General features: G+C 42.8%; 1 protein-coding gene across 2 annotated transcripts in view; it reads left to right on the top strand.

Annotated features, from left to right (window-relative positions):
- Positions 1–18,750, top strand: part of LOC142149640 (FYN-binding protein 1-like) — a 143,330-nt gene extending 124,580 nt beyond the window's left edge. For both annotated transcript variants that reach the window (XM_075204960.1, XM_075204966.1), the window contains 4 exons: positions 835–997; positions 10,279–10,312; positions 10,810–10,844; positions 18,381–18,750. In XM_075204960.1, the coding sequence (XP_075061061.1) occupies positions 835–997; positions 10,279–10,312; positions 10,810–10,819 (207 nt within the window). In that variant the 3' untranslated portion in view covers positions 10,820–10,844; positions 18,381–18,750. The remainder of the gene's footprint in view (positions 1–834; positions 998–10,278; positions 10,313–10,809; positions 10,845–18,380) is intronic.

Raw genomic sequence — 18,750 nt, 5'->3', positions numbered from 1 at the left:
GTTGGGGTCACAGGCTATGATTCGGTCCAAGCAGCAAGCAGGATAATCGGGGTCACAGGCTATGATTCGGTCCAAGCAGCAAGCAGGATAGTCGGGGTCACAGGCTATGATTCAGTCCAGGCAGCAAGCAGGATAGTCGGCGTCACAGGCTATGATTCAGTCCAGGCAGCAAGCAGGATAGTCGGCGACACAGGCTATGATTTGGTCCAGGCAGCAAGCAGGATAGTCGGGGGTCACAGGCTATGATTCAGTCCAAGCAGCAAGCAGGATAGTTGGGGTCACAGGCTGTGATTCGGTCCAAGCAGCAAGCAGAATAGTTGGGGTCACAGGCTATGATTCGGTCCAAGCAGCAAGCAGGATAATCGGGGTCACAGGCTATGATTCGGTCCAAGCAGCAAGCAGGATAGTCGGGGTCACAAGCAAGAGTCAGACACCAGAAAGCAGATAAACTTCAGAACATGAACATGAGCATGAAAATGCTAGCGTGTGAACTCTAAAACCAGCAACTACTCATTGACAGAGGTAACTAGCAAGAGTCAATGAGGAACATCCACCGTTCAGCTGCTAGATGATAGAACAGATCATGTTCACCTCTACACACAGGCTGCAACTGTTTAGATGCCATATTACTTCTCTGCTTTTGTGTGATCGTTTTTCTCAATTTCTATTCTGAATAGGAAAAAGAGTTTATAGCATTTTTATCAAAAATCCATCTATAAAAATGATGATAGTGAGGCAAGTGAAAGCAAACAATCAAATGCTAAACAAAAATATGCACCAAAACTGCAGATATATCCAAGTTGTACTCCCAAATGTCTTTTTTTTCTCACTCAGATTGAAGGCGAGATAAAGGTTTTGACACGTATGATGGTTGTCCCGAGTGCTGGAAACAAGAGAGGAGGAGGAAAGGACTTGCCAATCAGTAAAGGCGAGATCCTAGAAGTGATCCAGTTTACCAATCAAGAAAAAATATTGTGTCGAAATAGTAAAGGCAAATGTATGTACACTGTAGCAAAATAATTCAAACATTGTTATTATTATTATTATTATTATTATTATTAAAATGTTAAAAATTATGTAATTAAGCAACTTTTGCCATTTGATTTTTATGTTGCCATTATTTTATAATTATTTGTTTCAAACCATAGAGAATTAATGTGTTAGTTTTCACACAGAAGGTGTATCAGGCTATTGTTACTGTAGGGGTAGACACAAGTTTTTCATAGGGAGAATCCCACCCTAGTCTGTTTTGAGTGAGTAAATTATACATAAAATTATGGGAGGAGCTGGGCATTCCCAACTACATGCACTGATGTAGCGACCTACCTGTGCTCAAAAACAAAATTGTCTTCTGCAGGATGAGATCAATTAAATGCTCAGGAAGGATGTATAAAAACATTTACATTTTGCAATTGATGTGTAACAGTGGGAAAATCAGTAATTTACCAAGTCTATAGTTCAATGTAGGCACAAGTACAGCAAAATGCACATAAGTATCTGCATGTAAGCCAACTGATTTAAAAACAATGTATATTTTTAAATAAATTTAACCCAGTTATCCCTTTAAAATTAAGGGGATAATGAACATGGAGTCATCCTGGTTAAGAGGAAACTAGCACCAGGTTAGATACTAGCAAGGAGCAAGGAGTATCCCTGTCATGGTGTGAACCAGTACCAGCCTTGTCAGCGCGGAGTGGAACTTCTCTGGGGAAAGGCCTGCCAAAAAAGTTTCCCAAGATTACTTACCCTGTGTTGGCAGTTCTTCCGGCCCATTATTTAAATAAAATATAAAAAAGGTGAAAAAAACACACCCATCATTTTAAAGTTTAATTTAATGAAACATTCCGCAATACCCTTGTTCAACACGTTATTAATCTACCATAATCCAATGGGAATTCTTGCATTTTTTTAATCAAATGAAAAACAATCATTAAATTGTAATCCAAATAGGGTGGCCAAAGATCTCCTTCTTTTAATCCAAATAAAAATGTAAGTGAGATCGTCTTCTTTTAAACCACTTAAAATAAAAAATAAATAAAAAAAAAGATTAAAAATGATTTGAATTGCTGTGAGCAATACAGATTAAATGAATCTCTGCTAATGTGATTAAAAGAACAGTTACTGGGGATGTACAACTCCATTGATGTGTTGACATGCTTTGAACTCACTGGAATGGAACAAGCAGCATCCAAAAACAGGCAATACAATAACAGGCAGATTCAACACAAAAGGATGCATATAATAGAATATGTTTAATTTTAACATGCAGTCAAACACAGTGTTTGAATGCCAGTGAGTAGCCAATTGGGTGGAGGAGAAATGAACATGAGTTTGTTTTAAGATGCTATACATCTATACATATTTTATAATGCTATATACTGTATAGGAGAAAAGTATTGTGGAAGTTGCTATTAAAGATGGTGCAAAATCTAAATGTAATATCCCATAAAATATTAAGGAAAGCACCTTCTTGAAAACACCTGTATTAATTTTCTATCATTGAACCATATAAACCATATTTAATCAATTATACATAGATGTAAAAAAAAAAAAGCCAAGTGCTGAATGTGGACAGAGTAGTATGTCTGGCCCGTGCAAATAAAAGTTTAACCCACTGGACATACTCTCTCCCACTTTAGACATGTAGGGGAGAGCATTGCATGTATGCTTATATTCAACATATTCAATATGTTGCCTTTAATACTACTTTTCATTAATTATTATTATTATCATAATCCTTATTTTTGTTATTATAACAGGGTTAATGCTAAATGTGGCTAGGTGGATTATGGCTGCTTATTGGGAGGGTCCAGGTCACATGACGAATTCTCGAGGATCAAAATTCAGACAGGAAGGAAGTATAAAGAAGAATTTGCGTTGACTAAGATAGCAACATTTAATATATCTAGACTTACCCAAAAACTGACAAAAAACATTTGCTAGAAGACTGAATCCTGGCACTTCCCGACAGTCAATTTGCTGCTCTTAAGGGGACGATGACAGGACCCAGCAGCAGGATAAAGTAGACCTGTTACTACAAAAGATAAAATAGAAAGGTTACGGGTCTATTTTATAAACACTATTAAGTTTGGCAGCGCTAAAATTAATAGTGTTTTGAAAACAGATGCCAAAGCTTTTTATTTTACGTTTTGCAGTAACAGTTCTACTTTGTCCTGTTGCCAGGTCCTGTCATCGCCCCCTTAAGAGCAGCAAACTGACTGTAAGGAACTTGGCTGTGTGCAAAATTACAGTGTCGGGATTCCGTCTTCTCATAAATGTTTCCTGTCAGTTTTTGGGTAAGTCTAGATTTATTAAATGTCGCTGTCATAGCTATCGCAATTCTCCTGTCGGCCTCCCTCCTGTCTTGGACTGGTAGTCATCAAAAAGATAGCTGCCACCGGTCACATGTCCTGCAGCGAGAAAGGGGGGGGAATGGGGAAGAAAATCCCAGTCAGTTGTCAACTGGATTCTGTGGAAAGTAATGGAAAAGATTAAATTGGGATTTGCCCAGCCCTTACACGAACCCAGGCCCTTACTAAATCTAAGTGGGGAGCTATTGCTCTGGTCTGTTAGACAGCCTGGAGTTATACAAGCAGGGAAGACCTGGGGGTGTGTGGGATTGAGAAGGGACAGCCCAATAACAACCCCTTATGATAATTGCTTATCCCTGGTAGGCTTCCCATCTAAGACCACCCTGGCCTGCCTCAGGAACATGGGAACCAAGCTGGCAATAAAACGAGGAATTCTAGCCAAGGTCCTGGGTGTTCTGTTAGGGACAGTATAGATGTTGGCATTTATGCTCCTGCCATTCTGCTACCGCTGTTATAGATCACTAATACCCTGTGAGTCCTGTTACTTGGTGAGCCTGCTTGACCAGAGAGACTTTGAACTTGACTCCTATCACACTGGTAGAGGGGATTATATTGGACCAAGTTGCCAGGACCAAGGGACCAGGCAATCGCAGGGTCAATACTCTGTTGGGGCTAGTGAGACCAGGGAGACTGAGTGTGGTACACCTGCCTGACATTTGCTTTGTGTTGTATTCTCTAAAGTTTATGATTACACAATAAAAGTACAGTGGTACTTTGTAACTGTTGTTGCTATAAGGTACTGGGTACCCTCAAGTGTACACCAGTGAAACAAACAAAGCCTGGTATCTTCATACTGAACAATAAGATCAGTGTCCCTTTGGCCACACATATATAGGGTCTGTTAATGCAGTGAAAAAAGTGACTCATACATAGGTCAATATAAGATATTTTTATCAGAGGCCGTCCCTGCGCTTCCCCGCTAGCCGGGAACGGACGTCTTCTCTCCATGGAGCACCCCATTGCTAGGCAACGGGGACGCTCCTTCCGGGATGCCAGGGCGCATGCGCGCCCGTTGCCACAGCAACGAGACGCCCCCACTGCCCACCAATGAGGTAAGACTCTGCTCTAGGGTGCCAGAGCAACTACTATCTTGTATTCTTGCCTCCAGCGTTTCATGTTCCTACATATCCTGCTTGCTGACCTATGCACCGACCCGGCTCTCGCTGACTCTGATTTGGATACTCCCTTGGTTCTGTGTTATACTCAGATTGACCTTTGCCTTGTTGACCACTCTCTGCTTCCTGATTTGGTACTTCATCTGCCCGCACGGTTCCTGACCTCAGCCTGTACGAGCACTATTTCCATCATCATCTCGCAGGTAGCTTCCTGGGAGGGCCGCGACCTGCACGTCGCTTGCCGCAAAATCCAAACTTCCTTGCAGGGGTTCTTGGTGAAGACCGGCGGCGTGTTAGACTCCACGCCTCCTAATGTAGCAGCACCAATACCTGCAGGTGCCGCAGTCTTACCTCGTGAAAAGCTTGCTCTGGCCATGTCTACAGAAACACCAGGTGAACCGTCTGCCTGAGACCTACTTCTCTATCTTGCTCACAGAGCTGAAAAACAGGAGTCCAAACAGGCGCAGTTGCTTCAATGCATCCAAGGTGTCGCTGCACGTCTCAAATCCCTCCAAGCTTCCGTGACCTCTTCCCAAGCCGTTCCTGTAACGACCTCTGGCGCCGCGGCTACCTCCTCTTCTACCGTTGTGGTTTCCACCTCTTCATTAAGACTTTCCCCACCGGACAAGTTTGACGGAAAACCCAAGAAATGCAGAGGATTCCTTAATCAGTGTCTAATCTACTTCAAGTGTAACCCTGCATCCTTTCCCTCAGAGCGGGTAAAGGTGGCCTTCATCATATCCCTCTTGTCCGGACAAGCTCTTGCCTGGGCCTCTCCCCTGTGGGACCGGAATGATCTCCTCTTGTCGAATGTGTCTTCCTTTATCAAGGCTTTTCGGAGAATTTTTGATGAACCCAGCCGGGTATCTTCTGCCGCCTCCAGTCTTCTGAATCTTCGCCAGGGATCTCTGACAGTCGGTCAGCACGCGATTCAATTTCGCACACTCTCCTCCGAGCTCAAATGGAATAACGATGCATTAGTGGCAACATTCTGGCAAGGCCTGGCAGATCGCGTCAAGGACGAATTAGTCTCACGTGAACTTCCTGCTGATCTTGATTCCCTGATTTCTCTATGCAATCGCATTGATTTGCGCTTCTGGGAGCGTACTCAGGAACATTCTGCCACCAGACGGGTCTCCCCACGACTTGCTCCCCTCTTCCAGAATCCTGCACCTCTGGAGGTACCAATGCAGATTGGCCGTTCCCGGTTATCCCCTGAAGAGCGTCAGTGACGCTTCAAGCAAAATCTGTGCTTGTACTGCGGGGAACCAGATCATGTCATCATGGCAGGGAGGCCGACCTAGGGTTAACTACTCCCTATTCCAATTCCAGTACTGATTGCCTCATGCCCATCTCTCTGGATACTCCTGTCGACCCCTATGAGACCTCAGCCTTTGTGGACTCCAGCTCTGCCAGGAATTTCATCCCTGCCACACTGGTATCGCAACTCCAATTGTCGACTCAAAAATTGCCTCAGCCGTTCTTCCTCACTGCTGTGGATGGGAATTGAATTTCCAATGGTTCTGTTTTCCACATCTGCTCTCCTATTCGGCAGATGGTAGGGGTACTACATTCTGAAGATATCGAGTTCTTGGTTCTTCCTCGTTCTGTGAATTCTGTTATTCTAGGATTACCTTGGCTCAAGCTTCATTCTCCCCAATTCGATTGTAATTGTGCAAGGGTTATCTCATGGGGCTCCTAATTCTTTAAGTCCTGCCTCTCTGGGGTTAAACCCAGACAATCTTCTCTCCCTTGTCGTCTGATGTCTCCTCAAGTTGACTTGCCTTCTCCCTACATCTCTTTCCAGGATGTGTTCTGCAAGGCTGCTGCTGAATCGCTTCCTTCTCACCGCCCCTGGGACTGTGCTATCGAGTTACTACCGGATAAGCTGCTTCCCAAAGGCAGAATCTATCCATTGTCTTTTCCTGAGAATTCGGCAATGGCTACTTATATCTCTGAAAATCTCCAGCGGGGCTTCATCAGGAAGTCTTCCTCCTTCGCAAGTGCAGGGTTTTTCTTTGTCAAAAAGAAGGATGGTATCTTACGGCCTTGTATTGATTACCGGCGACTAAATGCCATCACCATCAAGAACAGGTACCCTTTGCCACTCATTTCTGAACTTTTTGACAGGATCAGTGGATCTAAGATTTTTACGAAGCTAGATCTACGTGGGGCGTATAACCTCATACGCATATGCCCAGGAGACTAGCCTTCTGTACTAGAGAAGGACACTTTGAATACCTTGTCATGCCGTTCGGCCTTTGCAATGCCCCTGCTGTCTTTCAATCATTTATTAATGAGATTTTTCAAGACCTCCTCCAGGTCTCTGTGGTAGCCTACCTAGACAACATTCTAATCTTCTCTCCTGATTTGCCTTCCCACCGTCATCATGTGAAAGAGGTCCTATCACGCTTACGTTCTAATAATTTATATTGTAAACTAGAAAAGTGTGTCTTCGAGGTTCCACAAATCCCTTTTCTGGGCTACATTGTTTCGGGAACCGGTCTCCAGACGGATCCTGTGAAGCTGTCCGCTATTCTCAATGGGCCTAGGCCGATAGGACTAAAGGCAATTCAGAGATTTATTGGCTTCGCCAATTACTATCGGCAGTTTATTCCGCAATTCTCCTCCATCATTGCCCCCATCACTGCCCTCACTCGATGGTCAGCTAATCCCCAGAAATGGTCTCCGGAGGTCATCTCTGCCTTTGAATCACTTAAGAAGGTCTTTTTGTCAGCTCCAGTGCTTGCTCAGCCAGATCAGAACAGACCCTTCCTAGTAGAAGTTGATGCCTCCTCTGTTGGCGTTGGGGCAGTATTATCTCAGGAATCCATCTCTGGTACTCTCCTACCCTGTGGCTTCTTCTCTAGAGACTAACTATGGCATTGGTGACAAATAATTACTTGCAGTAAAGTCTGCGCTTGAGGAATGGCGTCACCTCCTAGAGGGCGCTCTATACCCGGTCACTGTCTTTACCGATCATAAAAACCTCATCTATCTTTGGGATGCCCGGTGTTTCAATCCCCGTCAAGCCAGATGGCCTTCATTTTTTGCCCGGTTTGATCTGAAACTTACCTACCGTGCAGGTACTCTGAATTCCAAGGCTGATGCCCTCTCCCGGTCTTTCGATATTTCTGATGTTCCACCCATTGTTGAACCACCACCGGTTATCGAACCTTCCTGCATTGTGGCTATCACTCGTACCCCCCCTGTCGGTTCCTCATTTCTGGAATCTCACCTCCGTCTGAGGGCGCTTCGTTGGGCGAATATTTCCAAATTTGCTGGACCCTCTCTCTATTATCGACACTATTGGTGACCAACTCTCCGTACGGATGTCCGGGACTTCTTAGCCTCTTGTACTATTTGCACACAGAATAAAGTTACTAGGCAACTCCCCGCAGGCTTGCTGCAACCACTTCCCATTCCTGACCATCCATGGTCAAGTATCTCAATGGATTTCATCACTGAATTACCTCCCAGCTGTAGCTTCAACACCATTTGGGTAACAGTCGATAGATTTTCGAAGATGGCCCATTTTGTTCCACTAAAAGGACTCCAGTCTGCCTCCAAATTGGCACAAGATTTTATCACGGAAATCTTTTGCCTCCACGGTTGTCCTCTGGAGATAATCTCTGACCTTGTCGTTCAGTTCATAGCCTGCTTTTGGAGGTCCGTTTGCAAGGATTTAGGCGTTGCCCTTAAATTTTCTTCTGGCTATCACCCACAAACCAACGGGCAGACAGAATGGGTGAATCAAGACTTGGCATTATTTCTCCACTGTTTTTCATTCCATAATCAGTCCAATTTGAGTCTTCTGCTGCCTTGGGCTGAATTTGCCCACAACAATCATATACACTCTTCTTCTGGATATTCTCCCTTCTTCGCTGTGTATGGTATCCATCCTTTTCTTCCCATGTTTTCTTCTCAGTCTCCTATGTTTCCTGCTGCCCATGCTATGACTCAAGATATGGCTAAACTTTGGGCTAACACGAAACAGAAGCTCCTAAGATCTGGACTTCATTATAAATCCTCTGCTGATCACCACAGGAGACTAGTGCCGGTCCTCCAGGTTGGGAACAAAGTGTGGCTGTCCACTCGGAAACTCAGACTACGGGTCCACTCTATGACACTGACACCCCGCTTCATTGGTCCTTTTCCGGTGATTCAAGTGGTTAATCCAGTTACCTTTAAACTCCAACTCCCTCCTTCTCTAAAGATCCATAACACCTTCCATATCTCGCTCCTTAGACCACTGGACCTCAACAAATTCTCCCATGCCACTTCGGTTCCTTGAGCCATCCCGATCATGAAGGGTAATGAATATGAGGTTAGTCAAGTTCTTGCTGAACGCAAACTTCTAGGACGTTCTCAATACCTTGTACACTGGAAGGGCTTCGGACCTGAGGAGGGGTCTTGGGTTTTTAAAGAGGACTTGCATGCTCCACGATTGCTGGCCGCCTTCCTAAAGCAGTGGGTGTTATCCGCAGATTCCCCCAATAGTGAAGGGGGGGTACTATCAGACGCCGTCCCCGCGCCTCCACGCTAGCCGGGGACGGACGTCTTCTCTCCACGAAGCGCCCCATTGCTAGGCAACGGGGACGGTCTTTCCAGCGGCGCCGGGGCACATGCACGCCCGTTGCCACAGCAACGGGATGTGCACCCAGGCTTTCTGTCAGACGCGCTGACCGCCGAACCACTGCCCACCAATGAGGTAAGACTCTCCTCTATAAATATCCTGCTCTGACACCACTAGGGTGCCAGAGCAACTACTATCTTGTATTCTTGCCTCCAGCGTTTCATGTTCCTACATATCCTGCTTGCTGACCTATGTACGGACCCGGCTCTCCCTGACTCTGATTTGGATACTCCCTTGGTTCTGTGTTATACTCTCCGGATTGTCCTTTGCTTGTTGACTACACTCTGCTTCCTGATTTGGTACTTCATCTGCTCGCACGGTTCCTGACCTCAGCCTGTACGAGCACGATTTCCACCGTCATCTCACAGGTAGCTTCCTTGGCCGCTACCTGCACGTCGCTTGCCGCAAAATCTAAACTTCCTTGCGGGGGTCCCTGGTGAAGACCGGCGGTGTGTTAGACTCCGTGCCTCCTAGTGTAGCAGTGCCAATACCCGCAGGTGCCGCAGTCTTACCTCATGACAATTTTCCAATCTCAATTTTGATATTGCAGCGTGTGAGTTCATCTTAATAGAGCTTTTGGCTGCCTACCAAGTTCTCCTGTAGTGAAATGAGAAAGAGGGGTGGTGTGAGGGCTACTAAACTAAATTAATATATGCCAATTAAATCTACAGATCAAGTATAAAGGGTTAGAACCAGCTTTAATATATGTTTGATTTTCTATCAGTAATCAGAAAAATTTAAAAACAATAATTTGAAAATCATCCTATTATCAAATGGGAAACATGAAAAAATGTGTGGCGCTTAAATATGTATATAATGATGCATGTGAGATAGCTTAATATCCAATTGTTTACAAACTCCTTGACATGCCTATAGGTTTAACAGGACAAGGACCCCAATTAATTTGAAACAGCATTAGGTAAAACTTATTGTAAATAATGTTCTTCACAGGTGACTATGAAAGTAAAAAAATATGCTGCTTAGATTAATTTACATGTCACAGGTTTTTTCCTTGCACCTTTGATTTTGATTTACATGCATTCTATAATTACATTCTAAATGACGCTTATGATTATTATTGAAGCTTCAGAATCTGATAATAATACAATCAAAAGTGAACACACAGGAGACTAATGTTGTCCTTTTTATTTTTTAGATGGATATGTTAAAAGAAAATATGTTTTGCAACTGTAAGTTTTGATTTTATTTTAAGTTTAAGTTTAATACATTAAATGGAGACCACTAATAAACTGTTATACAAAAACTGGAATATGGACTAGAGACTAAATACAAGATGGAGTTTAGGATGAGGGAGGACAGAAATTTAGTTCAAGGTGCATGAATGTTTGAAGGAGGGCTTGCAGTATGTCCTAAAATGAAAGTTATAGAATAAGAAAGAAAATCAATAAAGGCACAAAATATTAAGTAACAGTGACATGATAGATACATGCATAAGCATACCTTGTTGGCAGAGAGCTATCTTCCAATATATTCATGCATATTTGAATATATTAGTAGATGCTGCTATATATGACATACTGCATGATTGTCTAGTTTGAGCCCAACAAAGTAAGCAATAAAAGTTGCAGGTTTCATTTGGAAAATATGTGCTAGAAGCCTTGCGCCTTATAGACTTTATGACATTATTATAATGTTGCTTGTTTAACACTGATGTTTATACTTGCAGTGAAAAATAAATTTAAGATGGAGTTGACAAACCAGGTATGTCTTTGCACAATTTCTTATTTTAAGCTTTCTAAAAATTCCGAACATTGTAAGAATTTAAATGTCTCTTATTGTGTCTATTACTTATGACAATTCAAACAAAATGTTCAGTCATGTAACCATTACTACTCTACAAGATGCCATAATAGAGTAGGATTTAGATATATATGACAAAACAACACTTCCAAACCACATCAAGATGCTTAAATGCTAATATCTATTGAATTAACGCACTGATTTATCATTATTCGCAAATGGGTTTGATATGAAGACTAGAGATGAGCGCACTCGGATTTATGAAATCCGAGCCCACCCGAACGTTGCCGATCCGAGTCGGATCCGAGACAGATCCGGGTATTGGCACCAAATTCAAATCTGAAACTGAGCCCTTGTCGGATCTCGCGATACTCGGATCCTATAAATTCCCCGCTAGTCGCCGCCATCTTCACTCGGGCATTGATCAGGGTAGAGGGAGGGTGTGTTAGGTGGTCCTCTGTCCTGCTATATCTCGTGCTGTTCAGTTAAGTTCTGTGCTGTGCTGTACTGTGCTCAGTCCAGTGGTGCTGTGTCCTGTGCTCTGTCCTTCTGAGGTCAGTGGTGCTGCTGGGTCCTGTGCTGTGTCCTGTTCAATCCAGTGGTGCTGTGTCCTGTGCTCTGTGCTTCTAAGGGCATAGTTATTTCCCCAATATTCCCCTGTGTTTAAAAAAATAAAAAAAAGTTATTTAAAAAAATACCAAAAACTAATTTAATTTTTTTTTAATTACCACAAAATTTGCACAACCAATCCTGCAGTATAAGCCCATTGGTACTGCAATATTACCAAGTTCACACATTCAGCAGTAAAAGTCCAGTGGTACTGCAATATTACAAAGTTCACACATTCTGCAGTATCAGTCCAGTGGTGCTGTGTCCTGTGCTCTGTCCTGCTGAGTTCAGTAGTGCTGCTGGGTCCTGCGCTGTGTCCTGTTCAGTCCAGTGGTGCTGTGTCCTGTGCTCTGTGCTTCTAAGGGCATAGTTATTTCCCCATTATTCCCAAGTGTTTAAAAAATTTAAAAAAAGTTATAAAAAAAAAATAAAAATAAAAAATTAAAAAAAAAATATATAATTATAACCAAATTTGCAAAACTAATCCAGCAGTATAAGCCCATTGGTACTGCAATATTACCAAGTTCACACATTCAGCAGTAAAAGTCCAGTGGTACTGCAATATTACAAAGTTCACACATTCTGCAGTATCAGTCCAGTGGTGCTGTGTCCTGTGCTCTGTCCTGCTGAGTTCAGTAGTGCTGCTGGGTCCTGCGCTGTGTCCTGTTCAGTCCAGTGGTGCTGTGTCCTGTGCTCTGTGCTTCTAAGGGCATAGTTATTTCCCCATTATTCCCAAGTGTTTAAAAAATTTAAAAAAAGTTATAAAAAAAAATAAAAATAAAAAATTAAAAAAAAATATATAATTATAACCAAATTTGCAAAACCAATCCAGCAGTATAAGCCCATTGGTACTGCAATATTACTAAGTTCACACATTCTGCAGTATCTTGTGCTACATATAATGGAGACCAAAAATTTGGAGGATAAAGTAGGGAAAGATCAAGACCCACTTCCTCCTAATGCTGAAGCTGCTGCCACTAGTCATGACATAGACGATGAAATGCCATCAACGTCGTCTTCCAAGCCCGATGCCCAATCTCGTAGTATCGGGCATGTAAAATCCAAAAAGCCAAAGTTAAGAAAAAGTAGCAAAAAGAGAAACTTAAAATCATCTGAGGAGAAACGTAAAGTTGCCAATATGCCATTTACGACACGGAGTGGCAAGGAACGGCTTAGGCCCTGGCCCGTGTTCATGACTAGTGGTTCAGCTGCACCCACGGATCTTATCCCTCCTCCTCCTCCCCCCCTACAAAAAATTGAAGAGAGTTATGCTGTCAGCAACAAAACAGCAAACAACTCTGCCTTCTAAAGAGAAATTATCACAAATCCTCAAGGCGAGTCCAAGGGTGTTGGAGGATGGTGATGTGGTTATTGTAAATGAGGCACCAGGGGGGGAAACAGCTGATGTCCATGGGATGAAAAAGCCCATCGTCATGCCTGGTCAGAAGACCAAAAAATGCACCTCTTCGGTCTGGAGTTATTTTTATCCAAATCCAGACAACCAATGTATGGCCATATGTAGCTTATGTAAAGCTCAAATAAGCAGGGGTAAGGATCTTGCCCACCTAGGAACATCCTCCCTTATACGTCACCTGAATAACCTTCATAGTTCAGTGGTTAGTTCAGGAACTGGGGCTAGGACCCTCATCGGTACAGGGACACCTAAATCCCGTGGTCCAGTTGGATACACACCAGCAACACCCTCCTCGTCAACTTCCTCCACAATCTCCATCAGATTCAGTCCTGCAGCCCAAGTCAGCAGCCAGACTGAGTCCTCCTCAATACGGGATTCATCCGAGGAATCCTGCAGCGGTACGCCTACTACTGCCACTGCTGCTGTTGCTGCTGTTAGTCGGTCATCTTCCCAGAGGGGAAGTCGTAAGACCGCTAAGTCTTTCACAAAACAATTGACCGTCCAACAGTCGTTTGCCATGACCACAAAATACGATAGTAGTCACCCTATTGCAAAGCGTATAACTGCGGCTGTAACTGCAATGTTGGTGTTAGACGTGCGCCCGGTGTCCGCCATCAGTGGAGTGGGATTTAGAGGGTTGATGGAGGTATTGTGTCCCCGGTACCAAATCCCGTCGAGATTCCACTTCACTAGGCAGGCGATACCAAAAATGTACAGAGAAGTACGATCAAGTGTCCTCGGTGCTCTAAAAAATTTGGTTGTACCCACTGTCCACTTAACCACGGACATGTGGACAAGTGGTTCTGGGCAAACGAAGGACTATATGACTGTGACAGCCCACTGGGTAGATGCATCCCCTTCCGCAGCAACAGCAACAGCTGCATCAGTAGCAGCATCTACAAAATGGCTGCTCGTGCAAAGGCAGGCAACATTGTGTATTACAGGCTTTAATAAGAGGCACAACGCTGACAACATATTAGAGAAACTGAGGGAAATTATCTCCCAGTGGCTTACCCCACTTAGACTCTCATGGGGATTTGTGGTGTCAGACAATGCCAGTAACATTGTGCGGGCATTAAATATGGGCAATTTCCAGCAAGTCCCATGTTTTGCCCACACCATTAATTTGGTGGTGCAGCATTACCTCAAGAGTGACAGGGGTGTGCAGGAGATGCTTGCGGTGGCGCGCAAAATTGCTGGACACTTTCGGCATTCAGCCAGTGCCTACCGCAGACTAGAGGCACATCAAAAAAGCATGAACCTGCCCTGCCATCACCTCAAACAAGAGGTTGTGACGCGCTGGAACTCCACCCTCTATATGCTGCAGAGGATGGAGGAGCAGCAAAAGGCCATTCAGGCCTACACAGACACCTACGACATAGGCAAAGGAGTGGGGATGCTCCTCAGTCAAGCGCAGTGGAGACTGATTTCCGTGTTGTGCAAGGTTCTGCAGCCATTTGAACTTGCCACACGAGAAGTCAGTTCCGACACTGCCAGCTTGAGTCAGGTCATTCCCCTGATCAGGCTGTTGCAGAAGCAGCTGGAGAAAGTGAGGGAGCAGCTGGTAAGCCATTGCGATTACACCAAGCATGTAGCTCTTGTGGATGTAGCCCTTCGTACGCTTTGCCAGGATCCGAGGGTGGTCACTCTTTTAAAGTCAGAGGAATACATTCTGGCCACCGTGCTTGATCCTCGGTTTAAAGCGTATGTTGTGTCTCTGTTTCCGGCGGACACAAGTCTACAGCGGTGCAAAGACCTGCTGGTCAGGAGATTGTCCTCTGAAGAGGACTGTGACATGCCAACAGCTCCACCCTCATTTTCTTCCACATCTATGGCTGCGAGGAAAAAGCTCAGTTTTCCCAAAAGAGGCGCTGGCGGGGATGCTGATAACATCTGGTCCGGACTGAAGGACCTGCCAACCATTGCAGGCATGTCTACTCTCGCTGCATTGGATGCTGTCACAATAGAAAAAATTGTGGATGATTACTTTGCTGACACCATCCAAGTAGACATGTTAGACAGTCCATATTGTTACTGGCAGGAAAAAAAGGCAGTTTGGAAGCCCCTGTACAAACTGGCTCTATTTTACCTGAGTTGTCCCCCCTCCAGTGTGTACTCGGAAAGAGTTTTTAGTGCAGCGGGGAACCTGGTCAGTGAGCAGCGAAGGAGGTTGCTTACTCATAACGTTGAAAAAATGATGTTTATAAAAATGAATAATCAATTCCTCAATGAAGTACAGCACTGCCCTCCAGATAGTACAGAGGGACCTGTGGTTGTGGAGTCCAGCGGGGACGAATTGATAATGTGTGATGAGGAGGAAGTACACACTGTAGGGGGAGAGGAATCAGAGGTTGAGGATGAGGACGACATCTTGCCTCAGTAGAGCCTGTTTAGTCTGTACAGGGAGAGATGAATAGCTTTTTTGGTGTGGGGGCCCAAACAAACCAATCATTTCAGCCAAAGTTGTTTGGTAGGCCCTGTCGCTGAAATGATTGGTTTGTTAAAGTGTGCATGTCCTATTTCAACAACATAAGGGTGGGTGTGATGGCCCAAGGACAATTCCATCTTGGAACTTTTTTTTTGCATTATATGACCAATCAACAGTCGTTTGCCATGTTCAAAAAGTAAAACCAAATTTAAACAAATTCAAGAAATTAAACCAAAAGTAAAATGCACTGTCATAATTTAAAACACGAGGTATTGACGTGCTCTAAAACTACTGTATTGTTGTTTATATTTTATAAACACTACACTTGAAAGCTTGAGTCTTTCAATTAAAAAGTAACTGTCCATTGCACGAATATTTGCAACAGGGACAATTTTAGGGTTAAGAAAGTCAACTAATAACTCTTCGACGCTGTCTGTCTTTATAAACACTACACTTGGAAGTTGGAGGAGGTATTGTGGCCCCGGCACCAAATTTACTACCGGGGCCACTCCACTGTGCAGTCCATATTTAGGTGTATCAGATATTAAACAACGGTGACAGTTGATGCCCAATTTTTTAACTATATTGTTGGCGCTGTAAAAAATTGTGTTCCGGGCACACCACACTACGCAGTCCATACCCTTTTTTGGTGGAATTATGACCCGTGGAGGGTTTTTTAATTATATTGTGGCCTCTGTACCAAATTGTGTACCGGGGCCACCACACTACGCAGTCAAGATAGATAGATGCGTATCATAGATAAAGTACATTCAGTGGTGTGGGGCAAATTGAAAAATATTCAAAATGCAGTGACATTATCAAAAACAAGAGGTTTTCACACGCTGAAACTCCAACATGTATATGATGGAGAGGATGGAGGAGCAGCCGTATGTGCAGTGTAATGCAGACCTGTTGAAGGTTTTTTATATATTTTATTGTGGTGCCCAGTGCCCACTACTCTACGCAGTCCAGATACTATTTTTGGGTGTAATGCAGACCTGTTGAATGTTTTCTATATATTATATTGTGGTGGCTAGTGCCCAGTCCTCTACGCAGTCCAGATACTATTTTTGGGTGTAATTCAGACCTGTTGAAGGTTTTCTATATATTATATTGTGGTGGCCAGTGGCCAGTCCTCTATGCAGTCCAGATACTATTTTTGGGTGTAATGCAGACCTGTTGAAGGTTTTCTATATATTATATTGTGGTGGCCAGTGGCCAGTCCTCTATGCAGTCCAGATACTATTTTTGGGTGTAATTCTGACCTGTTGAAAGTTTTCTATATATTTTATTGTGGTGCCCAGTGCCCACTACTCTACGCAGTCCAGATACTATTTTTGGGTGTAATTCAGACCAGTTGATGGGTTTTTAATTGTATTGTGGGGAACACTCCTCTACGCAGTCCACAAAGATACCTCGTTGCAAGGTTTTGTACTAAAAAAAAAAAAAATATTGTGAGGTGTTAGGTGTTCAGAATAGCCTTTAGATTAGTGGAAATTATTGTTATTGGATGTTATTGAGGTTAATAATAGCGTAGGAGTGAAAATAAGCCCAAAAACTTGATTTTTTAACTTTTTATGCTTTTTTCAAAAAAAATCCGAATCCAAAACCTTAAATCCGAACCAAAACCTTTCGGCAGGTGTTTTGCGAAACAAATCCGAACCCAAAACACAAAACACGAGACCTCAAAAGTCGCCGGTGCACATCCCTAATGAAGACCAATTTTTTGGCCAGTTATTAGGTGTGCTGTTATCTTGAAATTAGAGCTCTGCATTTTTATGCACCATTCCTTCCATGCCACTTATTATTGTGCATATAAAGATAACAATGGGTTCATTATTGACCTTTATTAAACAAAACAAAAAAACAAGACTGTCTTCAATGGTGGATGTGACAGGCAAGGTCCTAGGGGCAAATTAGCATCCAAAAACTTAGTAGACCCAGGTTTCAGATTGAACTGTTTGGGTACAATTGCACGTGCTAAAACTGAAACTACAAGCAGATGCATGAATGGGGCACCTGGGATGTGTATCCTCGACTTCAAGACTGTAAAATATGATGAATAACTGATGACTGTAATATACTTGTGTATTGAAGGCTGTAAAATGCTCCTCCAGTACTAATTGTAATATGCTGGACAGTCAGGGGCTGTATAATGCTGGACAATTTGAGGTTCTATAGTAAGTTGTCCATTTGGGGCTATATAATGTGCTGGACTATTGTGGAAGCTGAATAATATATTTGTCAGTCATAGTATGGTATCATATACCGGGCTGTCTAACATGCTGTGTTTTTTGTTGGATAAGTATCGTATATTGAGTATTGTAGTGCTTGAATTCAAAAAATGTCCCACCGTTAAGTTTGCAAAAACAATTAATTAGAATAACATTATATAAGAATTTAGATAATTAATTGGAATTACACCATAGCACAGTGGTTAGCATTGCTACTTCACAGCAGTGGGGTCATAGGTTTAATTCCGACCTGGGCATTATCTATGTGGAGCTTGTTTTCTCCATGTTTACTTCCACACAGCAATCCAGCACCAGCATTCCCTCTCAGCTACTGACACCAACATGCTTCTCAGGCAAATACAGAAGTGAAAGTTGCTCAATTTATAGGGTCATAGCAGGTGCTTGAAAGAGTGGGGTTATCCTAAAAGGAACAAACACACAGAAAAATCACCCAGCACACTGCTATAGCCAGCAAAAGACCTGCCATTTCTACTGTAAATAAAAATGCAAAAGTCTTAGTTGCACACATTTGCAAATGTATGTTAAAGCCACCCGCCACTCCACGGTGCTTTTGCTAATAGGGTGGTCCTAACTCTAAACAATAAGAGTTTCATATATTTCGGCCATACAAACACTTCTGGGGTACCTCTTGGTAAGTTAGCTCTCAAATTAAAAACACATATATGTATGGCCCAAATATATGGGACTCTTTAACATACATGTCCAGCTGTTTTATACATATTTTAGTTAATTGTGCTTTGTCAAGTCTTGTGTTACATTGTCAAAAATATATTTTTTTCTTATTGTTTCAGGTTCTGGATTTATATAACAAAGAAGATAGATTACAGACTCATTTTAATTTTAATTTGTAATATTTAATTTTCAAAACTACACCTGATCCCAATATCTATATCCACATATGGATATTAACAGCTTTCATTGACAACCTATCAATTCTAACCATTGATATAAACTGATTAAACAAAATTGGACACACTATTTCACAAAATAATGTACACTGCTAATTCTTGTGTTAATCTTTGTATGAATTAAAATGTATTCTATTATTTTTTAACTGCATATTGCACTGTTTTAGGCTCCACACTGAGAACATGATCAACTAAAAATAAATGGGCATGTGCTTCTGTATCACTTATCCAGAAATAAATATACTTGATTCAT

This window comes from Mixophyes fleayi, chromosome 1 (assembly GCF_038048845.1).
Source record: "Mixophyes fleayi isolate aMixFle1 chromosome 1, aMixFle1.hap1, whole genome shotgun sequence".
Taxonomy (NCBI): domain Eukaryota; kingdom Metazoa; phylum Chordata; class Amphibia; order Anura; family Limnodynastidae; genus Mixophyes; species Mixophyes fleayi.
This window is presented reverse-complemented; position numbering and strand designations above follow the sequence as displayed.